Source organism: Equus przewalskii, chromosome 5, assembly GCF_037783145.1.
Source record: "Equus przewalskii isolate Varuska chromosome 5, EquPr2, whole genome shotgun sequence".
Taxonomy (NCBI): domain Eukaryota; kingdom Metazoa; phylum Chordata; class Mammalia; order Perissodactyla; family Equidae; genus Equus; species Equus przewalskii.
In genome coordinates, this window is record NC_091835.1 from 56,797,148 (window position 1) to 56,809,433 (window position 12,286).

Here is a 12,286-nt window from a genome sequence, read left to right on the forward strand (position 1 = left end):
ATCTCCAAGATATCTGAAATGGGGGGGACAGGCAGGGGAACTTCAGCTCTACTTGTGATGCTTTGTTTCATTTAAGAGGAAAGGTATGGATCTGAAGCAAATTTGTCAATGCGGACACGTGTTAGTTCTGGGTCACAGGTATATGATTGTTTGTTGTATTGTTCTCTCTGTTTTATGAGACTTCTGGTTTTTTTTCCCATAAAAAAAATCTCTGAATCAGCAACCAAAAGAGACATAAAAAGCAATTAATTCAGAAATAATTTCACCTGTCACTTATATCTATTTTCTATTATATTTGCACTGCACTCATACACATGGAATTTTATTTAACAAAGTTCATTGCTTTGGGGGACTTAACTTCTGTGTGAAATTAACGAGCCTTACTCAGAGTACCACTTTGGTTGTTAGTGGAATGAGTGGTATTACAGAAGGCAAGGATGTGCGGGAGTGGGAGTTTGCTAAAGGCAAGAACAAAGCTTTCTACCTTTAGGTGAGAATAAATTATAGTTTCATACAAATGCACTTACTAATAAATCAAAGAGGAAATTAAGGGCAGTAAATCTATGACCCAAATGCAGACTAGTTTAATGGGATGCTTTTCAGAGATTTTCAAGGAGTGCCAGCAAATCCTTTCAGATTTGCAGCAGTAAACAAAATGCTCTGTGGTGCTTAACCATCAAAACACAAGCCTATGTTTTATTCTTCAGACAGAAACTTGCTGCTTACATAAAATAACCTCAGAGGCAAGGAGTAAAGAACATATCAAAGGCAGATCAAGGAAGCTGATAATTGCTTTAAAGATGAACGTTTTGTAGATGGAGACAAAAGCTATCAGAGATATTTCACTATTCATCCATTCAAATGATTAAAAGAAAGAAAAAACATCCAGTGTGGCATTTTGTTCCACATGGCTGTGGATTCATAATGTCATAAGAACCTAGTTTTGAACACCCTTCTGATTTCTCACAGAATAATTTATACTTTGAAATATCTTACTAAGTTAGGAAGACAAAATGTTATAATCTACTGACATTCTTATCCATTTTTCCATTGCTTCATTTAGACACTCTTTCTTTCATATCTTTCCATTCATTTGCTGGCACAGCAGCTGATAAATTATTTTTTGTCACTGCTGACTATTTTCGTCAGAAGCTCGTCCGTGCTCCTCCAAGTCTCGTAAATATAACTAACAGTTGTGTTCCATGTAATATCTATGGTGCTGTCTTCACAGCACTAACTGCCAGCAAAATGGCATCTCTGATTAATTTGGTATTGGGTGGATAACAGTTGAGAGAAATAACCACCTTGTGCTCTGTGAAGAACCCAAGTCAAAGCGCCAAATGCTTAGGCATTTGTCCTTAGAAGTACCATGCTACTCCCTCCCTGGAGCAAGCCCAGACTGGAAAGGGTTTCCTGTGACACAGAAATACCACAAAGGGTCCAGTGTGAGCCAGGTCATTTTGGAGCAGGTCAAAACTAAGTTACAGTTTTTCCATGAGGGAGGCAGCATGCAGGTGGGAAAAAAAGTGAGCCAGAGAGGAAAAATGACCTGCATTCAATCTCTGAGGCTCCCTGCTGAACGTCGGGCAAGTAACTGTGAAATACGAATAAGAATCCTCACTGGGCACATGCCAGCGCGCATGTGAAAGTAACATACATGAAGTATGTGGCAGGCACCTACTAAACATTCATTTCCTTCCCTTACACTATCACCTCAGAAAGGGGTTTTTTGGCTCTACCTTTAAAATACTCAAAAAGAATGACACCTATCAGCGTCTCCGTCCACTTTAGTCATTTCTGTGCCTGTCATGCCTGATCTCCGATTTGCTCACTTGGGGGTTCTCTTATTTTTATAATCACAGAGTTCATGGAGGCCCAAAATATCATCCAGGACCTTCTAGGCAGGACCCTTCCTAAATGAAAACTATGACCTACTATATTTCTAAGAATCTCTGAAGGGACTTAAAATCACCATGGTAACTCATCACATTAATTCAAATTCCTTATAAACAAATCCTACTAATGTCTAAATGATTGAAGTTCCTTTCCCTCTTTACTTTGTGAATGTGATAAATTACAGGCCCATCATACAACATTCCTTGAAATGTGAAAACTATAATCATGCTCCTTCTATCAGGCTCCTCCCCGGGCAAACAAAGTAATATCACTGATTATCAAAGTATCTATGTATTGATTAATGCACACTCACAACACAGCTTAATAGTAGGAAAAGAAAACGGGCTTTGAGGGTCTGCTGTCTACACTTATTAGCTGTGGGGACCCTAAGCAAGTTACTTAACCTCTCTGGGCTTCATTTTCCACATCTGTAAAATGAGGATAAGATTCTCTTATAGAATTGTTTATTTAAAGGGTTAAGTTAAACGAAATAATGTAGACATTCAAAATATAGTCACTAGTGTCATCTTAATAACAAACAAAAAGCAGGCTAAAGAGGAAGAGAAAAACACCTACCATGTTCACTGCATCTTGATCAAAAGGGTTCCATTCTATATTCTGAGGGTAGTGGGCCAGAACTTTGGATTTGAATGTTCTTCTCAAAGGACTCTGGTCAAAATTTTCACCTACAACAAATAATTCATAATTAGTTAATATGCAAATTTTTTTCAAAAGCCTCTCATAGTCGCTTTTAGTTTGTGGATGTATTGACTGAAATCTAACAGTCTGAGTTGTCAAGTTCTCAATGGATAACTGAAAAGGAACTGTTAGTAAGAGATTTGTACTTAAAACTTCAGAATCTGAATTTTAAAATCCTGGCTGGACACTGATACTAAAAACCACAATAAGCTAAAACAGTCCTTGCTGTAACCCAATTACTGTCCTCATTTCAATATGCGGTGATAAAAAAAGTCTAGTTGGAAACATTTAATTCACTAAAGAAACATCTTGAATTAAGCTAATCATACTTCTTATGATCCCGAAAGTTTGTACAGGGATAGACTCAGTGCTGCGGGGCTGAAAGGAGGCAATTTTGCTTGAATTTCCACAAAAACCTCTGATAAACATGACTGTGTCTCCGGGCTGTTACAAGTAACAGAATCAGAAATGTCATTACTGAGTTGTCTAGTTTAGTAGACAGAACACAGGAAACACACTAACCTCTGAAAAGAAACAAGCTAGTCTAAGCCAAATTCACCACCTGTCAAAATTCTGGAAAGATAAAAGTAGGCTACACTTTAACTAGTACATATTAGAAAATTCAATAACAGCTGTCAGCTCAGTTTTTTAACTCCTTGACCAAAAATGAACTCCCATGAGACCTGTCCCCTGCAAATGCTTCATTTCATAAAAGATTTTAATGTGGACGGATCTTAAATTCTCAACGTCAAAAAGCTGAGATTGGGGAATTAGAAGACCTCGGAGAAATATCATTCTGTCTCCTGTGTTTTTTTCTACTTTTTAAGTTCTAATCAAGTGCAAAACACGAGCTGTCATATCAAAAGATACATGCCACTTACCAGTATTTGTACAAGTAAAAATATCGTAAAGCAATTCATGAGTCACACTTGGATATCTAGTTAGACCCAGTTTCCATTTTTTTGGTAAAAATATGAAAAGATGAATACTAAAACATCTTTTAGTGCAAAACCTAACAGATCAGAGAAGGAGGGAAAAGTCGCACTCGAAAATCTTGTTCGAGACTGCAAAATAAAATATACAGGAGTTTTTCTGAATAAAGGCACATAATTTCAACAGATTTGCTGCAGCAACTAACCTACTGTTTCTAATTCAAGCTCTTTTTTCCTTCGGATTCCTCTTACTTACTTAGGCAAATACTTCATCCTGTTTATCTTTCTACCCCATATTTCCATCTTCTAACAGACAAGAGTAGAGAGCTTCCACTTCTAGAAGAAAAACTGTCAAAGGTGTCCTTGAGGAAAGTTTACCAATTTTTGCACCATGCTTCCAGGTATGTAAACACCAAAAAGTCAATGGAAAAATGTGAAACCATCAATGTGTCTGAAGAAGAGAGTCAAGATCCAGGATGGGTGATTTTAGGAAGGGTATGTGATATCTTTAAGCTGACACTAGATTCTCATGCAAACAACAAGAATTTTTAGATTAGCCTTTCTTCATTAAAAAAAAAAAAGGTTACTTTTCGCTTGACTTTAAGTCAGAGAAAAAAACAAAGCAAAACTTCCCTTCTGGTTCTAAAGGTCCATGCTGCTGACTGTGCTATTGACACAGAACAGGATATCCTCAGATAATATATAGCCATCAAGAAACCCTCTCCTTCACCCACCCTCAAATACCAGAATTGCTTACTTTTATCATCCATAAATGTAAAATAAAATATGAAACACTGCAGGGGCAGAAGAAACAGTACATAACATGGGCTATAATTCCTTGCAACACTTACCTTTTAATGAATTCCTGCCTGAGTTTGGTTAAAATAGTAACACTATCTTCATTCATATATCAAGTTATTAATGGGACAGGAGATAAATCAGAAAAGTCATGACAGTGCCATTTTCGACATAATTGTTCTCTTAACTAAGGAACACCACACCCTCTTGAGGCACAATGAATCAACCAGAAGAGAGAGAAGGAAAACCACCCCTGGAGAGAAAAAATTTCACAAAAAGAAAGAACGGAAAAAATCCATGAAACAGAAACACAAATCTAACAAAAGAAAAACAGAACCACCACCACTACCACCACTTCTTATTAGACTGACAAAAAAGGGGGCGATAGGAAAGATCACAGTTATATATGCAGCTGTCTTGGCAAATATTTTGAAGGAAATCAGAGGAAGAACCAACTTTGTAGAAATTCTGATAACACTGTTAAGGATTTAGAATGAACGAGTGGACGCAGCTAGTACCCTGCCAAAGAAGAGAATCTTAGAGATGCCTTCTGTAGATGTGAGATGGAGCGGCAACCTGCTCATCTCATTTTGAACCCATGTTTTATAAATCTCTAACTTAGAATTTCCTGCTAGGACTTACCAGGAGAAATGAATCAGTCCAAGAATTTGGATTCCCAGGAAATGAAAATTATACATAAGCATACTTTAATTAAAATCCACCTTGTAATCATTATCTTGAAATGAACAAGGATTGTAAATTTGTGCAAATATTAATGTCCCCCACTACAACTACATGTGGACTTAATTCCAAGTAATAGGGCCAAGTAACCTCCTACTAAATTTAAGCTGCAATTAAACCTTTCCTCCTAAGAAAACAGGCCATATCTGCCAAGAGAGCTTAAAGACTAGGAATAATTTTTTCAAGGCTTGAAGCAAATGAGGTCTTCATCAAAATTAAGATGTAGATGAGAGAAGAGAAATTATCTATTTTTTTGCCCAAGCAAAAATGAATAAAGAAACAATCATGATGGGCTTGGGGTGAATAAAAATAATGATTTCGAACACCTCAGCTTTTATTTTTCTTTTTACCTGAAGTCGTATTGGCAGCATCTTGGCTCTTGCCATGACGATCTGCTTCGAGCCATTGGTACAAAACTACATAATGTAACAGAGACAAAAAAGCTTTATGACACACAAACGCAGACAAACAAAAAAGCAAAAATGACTTTGAAGAATGGAAAATGAGAAGAAAAAATTAAACCAAAGCAATTAAACGTGAGACATTAACATCAATGGAATGTAGCTTAACACCAATAGTATGTAGCTTATAAAATACTAGTAAAAAAGAAAGCAAAGAGAACAGAATTGTATTTTAATGTAATAAGTGAAATGCTCTTTAAACACCTGTAACAGTTATTCATATGGGAAAAAGCACACATATTCTTTTTTCTATTTTTCTTTTTTTTGCTTGAGGAAGATTAGCCCTGAGCTAACATCTGCTGCCAATCTTCCTCTTTTTGCTGAGGAAGACTGGCCCTGAGCTAACACATCTGTGCCCATCTTCCTCTACTTTATATGTGGGACGCCTGCCACAGCATGGCTTGCCAAACGGTGCCACGTCCGCACCCGGGCTCTGCACTGGCGACCCCCAGGCCACCTAAGCAGAATGTGCGAACTTATCTGCTGCGGCACCGGGCTGGCCCCCACATATTCTTTTCTTAATGCTAATTTGAAGAGAAATATCAGGAGAAATGTTTCTGTAGTCAGATATAATAAAATATGATAGTAAGACTAAATGACCAACTTCAAAAATTACATCCCAACCTCTGCATTACTATCAGAATGACTGAAGTGCAAAAAACTGACTATACCAAATGCAGACAAGGATGTGAAGTGACAGAATTTTCAAAAACCACTGCTGGGAATGCAAAATGGTACAGCCACTTTGGAAGACAGTTTGGCAGTTTCTTATGAGACTAAACATAGTCTTACCATATGATCCTATAACCCCAGTCTAAAGAGGAGAAAAATCAGACAAATTCCAAGAGGAGCAACCTACACTATAATTGACGAACACCTGTCAAAACTGTCATGGTCGTCAAAAATAAGGAAAGTCTGAGAAACTGTCACAGCCAAGAGGAGCCGAAGGAGACGTGACAAGTGAATGTAACGTGGTGTCCCAGATGGGATCCTCCAACAGAGAAAGGACATTAAGTAAACACTAAGGAAATATGAATAGGGTATAGACTTTGGTTAACAACAATGTATCAATATTGAGTCATCAATGGTAACACATGCATTGGACTACTATAAGACGTTGATGATAGGGAAAACTGTGTGTGGGGACGGGGTGGAGGGTATACGAGAACTCTATATTATCTTCTCAATTTTTCTGTAAATCTAAAACTGCTCTAAAAATCAAGTCTGTTTTAAAAACTACATTTCAATACTTAAGGACAAAAGCATACATTATACCCACTCTTCTAAGTAGTCTACCTTTTGTAAATCACTAGGCAAACCTAAGCTGAAGTTTGCTCTGTACTGAGATTCCATTTAATCAACTATCCTCTTAAGCACTATTAACTAGGAAGTGTCAACTCCTGGAGGGAAGTTTACTACAATGAGGACATAGGCTATTAATAAATCCACACTATAGCTCTGTAACTTAGCAACTCTGAAAACTGTTAAAGCTTCCGGATGTCTTCTATGGGTTACCCAGATGTCTACAACTTTCAGACCTCTTTAAAGAGATGTCAGAGTCTTTGCTTTAAAGAGTCAGATAATGATAATGTAGGGTCCTCATGGCCAGGGAAGCTTCCTGTCCACTCCTCAAAGGAAGGAAGGATCCCGGGGGAGTAACAAAGGCTGAGCGGCTACTCTACAGGGCTATTTACCCGCAGATACTGTGAGAGTTCTAGATCCCCAACAAGGTTTGCACAAACTCTCTACGCCCTCCGTCTACAAAAACAATAACAAAAACCAAGGGCTGGGAAAGCTGCCTGTGGAACTCCTGAACTGAAGGAACAAAGGAACCGATTCATTATAAATGACTAAGGGTACCTTGAAATCACCAAGGAAGTTATTTGGATCTTTAGGGACAGCCAGGACTGTGAACTGACATCCATCATGAGGGATAAACGGCCCCAAACAGCCCCCACACCTACATCCAGTGTGCAAGGCCCGGGTTGAGGGTGCCCCAGCGAGCACACAGTCAGCACTCTCCTCCAGGACACTGCACACTTCTGGGAGGCAAAGGATTATTACAACTGAGAGCAGCTGGAAAGAATTCGAGAAGCAGACCTCACTCATTAAGTATATGCTACAGATATTTCCTCTTTCTAGTTTACAGGAATAACAACCACTCATGAGAGCAGAGTAGAACAGAGTAGAGCAGTAGCAGACCAGGACACAAAAATCTCCCGTTTGGAAAAGCAAGCACGAATTTTACAACTAACACTGACTATCACTCTCACCAAAATGAAGCATAAAGTAGGGAAATTAATCCATTAACTGGTCTAACAATTCTGCCTAACTCCTATCTAAAGTCTGTTCTGCTCCGATTAAAGTGGAAATTCGGGCGTGTTCTGGGTATTACTAGGAGTATTTTCCAATAGTTACAATTACCTCATACAGCCCTTGTTTCTAGTTTTATCAGAGAAAAAGAAAAAAAAAATGGAAGCTATTCCAGGTCAATTTACTCTGACCAGTTACACAGAGAATTGTACATAAGTAAAAATCATTTTAATAGATTTAGAGGTTCAATTATTTTCATTGCTTCCAGATTACCAAAGTCCAATTAACTATGGTCTAAATAATTCAGTGAATTTCCAGTGAAATAAGTGCATCTGCTTCATGCAAAGCTATAATGTGAATCACCATTAGACCAAATTTGAATTTCAAAGTCTACTTTATAGCACATCCAGTCATTTGCCGCATAACGACATTTCGGTCAACGATGGATGGCATATAAAGACAGTGGTCCTGGGGGCTGGCCCCGTGGCCAAGTGGTTAAGTTTGTGCCCTCTGCTTTGGCAGCCCAGGGTTTCGCCAGTTTGAATCCTGGGCTGGGACATGGCACTGCTCATCAGGCCACACTGAGGTGGCGTCCCACATACCACAACAAGAGGGACCCACAGCTAAAAATATATAACTATGTACTGGGGGGTTTGGGGAGAAAAAGGAAAAATAAAATCTTTAAAGACAGTGGTCCCATAATGCAGCTGAAAAATTCCTATCGCCAAGTGACACTGTAGCCATCATAATGTCATAGTCCAAAGCATCATTCACGTGTGCGTGGTGATGCTGGTTTGTAAACAAACCTTCAGGTCCATCAGGAGGTATTCCAGAAGAATGCATTGTTATCAGAGGAGATGACAGATAGCTGCACACACGCTATCGCCCCTGAAGTCCTTCCAGTGGGACAAGACGTAGAAGTGGAAGCCACTGATAGTGAGGATCCTGACCCTATGCAGGCCTAGGCTAATGTGTATATTTGTTTCCTAGTTTTTAACAAAAAAAATTTAAAAAGTAAGAAGAAAAATTTGAAAATAGAAAACGCTTATAGAATAAGAATATAAAAAAAGAAAATATTTTAGTACAGCTATACAATGTACTCTTTTTTTTTTTTTAAGATTTTTAATTTTTTTCCCTTTTCTCCCCAAAGCCCCCCGGTACATAGATGTATATTCTTGGTTGTGGGTCCTTCTAGTTATGGCATGTGGGACGCTGCCCCAGCGTGGTCCGATGAGCAGTACCATGTCTGCGCCCAGGATTCGAACCAACGAAACACTGGGCTGCCTGCAGTGGAGCGCGAGAACTCAACCACTCGGCCACGGGGCCAGCCCCTATACAACGTATTCTTAACTCTTGGTAACTTTTGTTAACACTCACCTTAAAACTGTTTTGAAATTTTTGGAGCTCAATCTTTCTAGAATGCCCATATACATTCTAGCATGTTTTAAGCTAAGTGTTTAAGCTAAGCGTTATTACAAAAGAGTTAAAAAGTTTAAAAAAACTAAAATGTTTATAAAGTAAAAAAGTTACAGTAAGCTAAGCTTAATTTATTATTGAAGGGAAAAATTTTTTAATAAATTTAGTGTAGCCTGAGTGTACAGTGTGTATAAAGTCTACAGAAGTGTACAGTAATGTCCTAGGCCATCGCGCCCACTCACCACTCACTCACTCACTCACCCAGGGCAAGCTCCAGCGCTGCAAGCTCCTTTCATGGTAAGTGCCCTATAGTGGTGCACCATTTTTTTCTTTTATACCATATTTTTACTGTACCTTTTCTATGTTTAGATATGTTGCACAAATACCACTGTGTTACAATCGCCTACAGTATTCAGTACAGTAACATGCTGTACAGGTTTGTAGCCTAGGAGCAATAGGCTATCCCGTACAGCCTAGGTGTGCAGTAGGCTATACCATCTAGGTTTGGACAAGCACACGCTATGATATTCACACAATGAATAAATTGCCTAAAGACACATTTCTCAGAATGTGTCCTATCGTTAAATGACACATGACTGCACTTAAAAAGATCACGTATAACATGATTACACGTGTATAACATGTATATTATGTTTAACATAATACACAGACAGCCTGCTACTATGTTTGTAGATGATGTGAGAACACAGCTCTTCTCACTGTGGCTGGGAGCATGAGATCCGGCCTTTTGGTGGCTCCGGATCACCTCTCAATTGGCACTGGGAGTAGGGACCCTACTCTCAGCTCCAAGCCACTGGTGAGGATTTCTATAGCCTGTGCATGGAGTAGCAAGTAGAGAGGGACTCGTGAGATGTGTGAACCATGGAGCTCTTTCTCAGCCTGAGCGGCCCTGTTATGTGTTTCTTCACTCATCCCCTCTCTGACCCTTCCCACTCCTAGAGCCCCCGTGAGCTCCCTCCCTCATTATCCATTTCCACCATAGGCTATTTCTGACAAAGGTATTCCTCCACAAAACAAGGCCAAGTCTCCCAATATTTCCCTATCCTCCTGTCCCTGAAGGATACCACAGAAGTCTAAAGGTTTTAAAGAAATTCTGCTGATAGGAACAATGACAACAGATGGGAAGTTTAAAAAGGCAATCTCTTCTGCCCTGTCCCTTTTGTCATTTTGTTCTTTTCCTCTCTAAAGGCAACGTTAAAACACATGCACTCACACACAGACAGAGGTAATAAATGGTGGACAGAATATTCAGAGCCAATAAATCTTCCCCAGTATTCTGATAAAGGTGAGAGGAGAAAATGGAGAGGTATAGATGCTGCCTATGAAATCCAGGCTGAGGCCAATAGGCAGGGAGGAGGTGGCAGTGAGGGAACTCTTCTCCTTTCTATGTCTAACCCCACAGGTCCCCAACTGTCTATCTCTGAAGACCCAGCCTGAATTGGGAGGATCTGGAGCTGGGAGAGGCAATACTGGGCAGCAGTGGGTCCTACAAGAGAGATTGCCTAGGGAAAGAGAAAAGGGGGTGGGGGTGGGGGCTACAGGGCAGTACCTAAAATGAAAGGGCACTTCTGCGAACGTCACAGAAAAACATTTACTGTACACGGGCTGTCTCTACATCATAGAAGGCTGTCCTTTTGGAAGCAGATCCCCCAAGGAGGCCGCGTAGTCATTCTCCAGTCTGATGATCTTACCACTGTTTAAATCATCTCTGAGCAGGTGACATATAAGTAGAAACCTGACAAAGTAATAATCACCATCACAGTTAACACACAGGACTTACTACAGGGCAGGTGTTAATCCAACTGCCCAACATATGTTAACTCATCTCATCATCATCACTACTCATGACGTAGGTCCTATTATTATTCTCATTTTATAGATGTAGAAACTGAGGCACAAAAAGGCTAAATAACTTACGCAAGATCAGACAACTAGCAATTCAAACCTAAGCAGTCTGACTCCAGAGACTGTGCGCTTAATTCCCCATCTGAGGTCATCTTAGGAGAGAGTACTTCAGGCAGGGGAAAGAGCAAGCGCAGAATCCCTGATGTGGAAGTGAGCTTCTCACGGCTGAGATGCAGCAAGGAGGCCAGGACATTGATGCATCTGAGTGAGGTGGTAGAAGGAGAGGTCACAGGAGCCAGAGACAAGAGCCCTTCTGGGCCACGGTGAGAACTTCAGATTTTATTGTAAGTATCGTGGGAAGTAACTGGAGCGTTTTAAACAGAGAATTGACTTTGTTTTAAAAGGGGCCACCCTGGCAGCTGAGAGAATAGACTGTAGTGGATAAGAGTGGAAACAAATAGACCAGTTAGGAGGCTTCTGGAATAATCTAGGCAAGAGATGATGGTAGCATGGATTAGGGAAATAGTGGTAGGCTGGTGAGAGTGATACAATTCTAGATGTATGTTAAAGGCATAAAAGATATGATTTGCTGACAGATTCGATGTGGGAGAAAGGAGTAGTCAAGAAGGATATCACAATACCACAGTTTTTGTTCTGACCACCTGGATGAACAGGGCAGCTATTTACTGAAAGGAGGAAAAATGGAGAAGGAAGGGGTTTTTCAGGGATGGAGAGGGGGTCAGGGGTCTGGAATAAAGAATTCAGTTTTGGATTCATTAAATCTGAGATGCCTATTAGATACCCAAGTGAAATTTTTGAGTAAGCATTTAGATACATGAATTTAAAATTCAGGGGAAAAGTGAGAGAAATTCAGGGGTCCATCAAATAGATGGTGTTTAATGTCACAGGGCTGGATAAGATCACTAGGAAATGAATGTACGTGAAGAGAGGACGGCTGAGTCGGAGCCCTAAGGGCCTCATGGAACACTAAGAGGTTGGAAGAGGATGAGGAACTGGCAAAAAGGTGAGAAAAACCAGGCGCGAGGTAAGAGAAAAAGCAGAAGCATGGGCATTCATAAAAGCCATGTAAAGAAAACGCTTTAACAAGGAGGGAGCTGACAACATGGAAGTCACTGTGACCTTGACAAAGAGATTTCTGTGGAC

The 12,286-nt window shown here is 39.8% G+C and overlaps 1 protein-coding gene across 6 annotated transcripts in view; it reads right to left on the reverse strand.

The window, feature by feature from the left end:
* The window catches only part of DENND5B (DENN domain containing 5B), a 179,044-nt gene that overhangs the window by 96,613 nt on the left and 70,145 nt on the right, over window positions 1-12,286 (reverse strand). For 3 of the 6 annotated variants that reach the window (XM_070621003.1, XM_070621001.1, XM_070620999.1), the window contains exons 2-3: window positions 5,417-5,482; window positions 2,473-2,582 (exon numbers count right to left, since the gene is read on the reverse strand). In XM_070621003.1, coding sequence (XP_070477104.1) covers window positions 2,473-2,582; window positions 5,417-5,482 — 176 coding nt within the window. The remainder of the gene's footprint in view (window positions 1-2,472; window positions 2,583-5,416; window positions 5,483-12,286) is intronic. The other 3 variants (XM_070621004.1, XM_070621002.1, XM_070621000.1) reach the window with 1 other exon arrangement.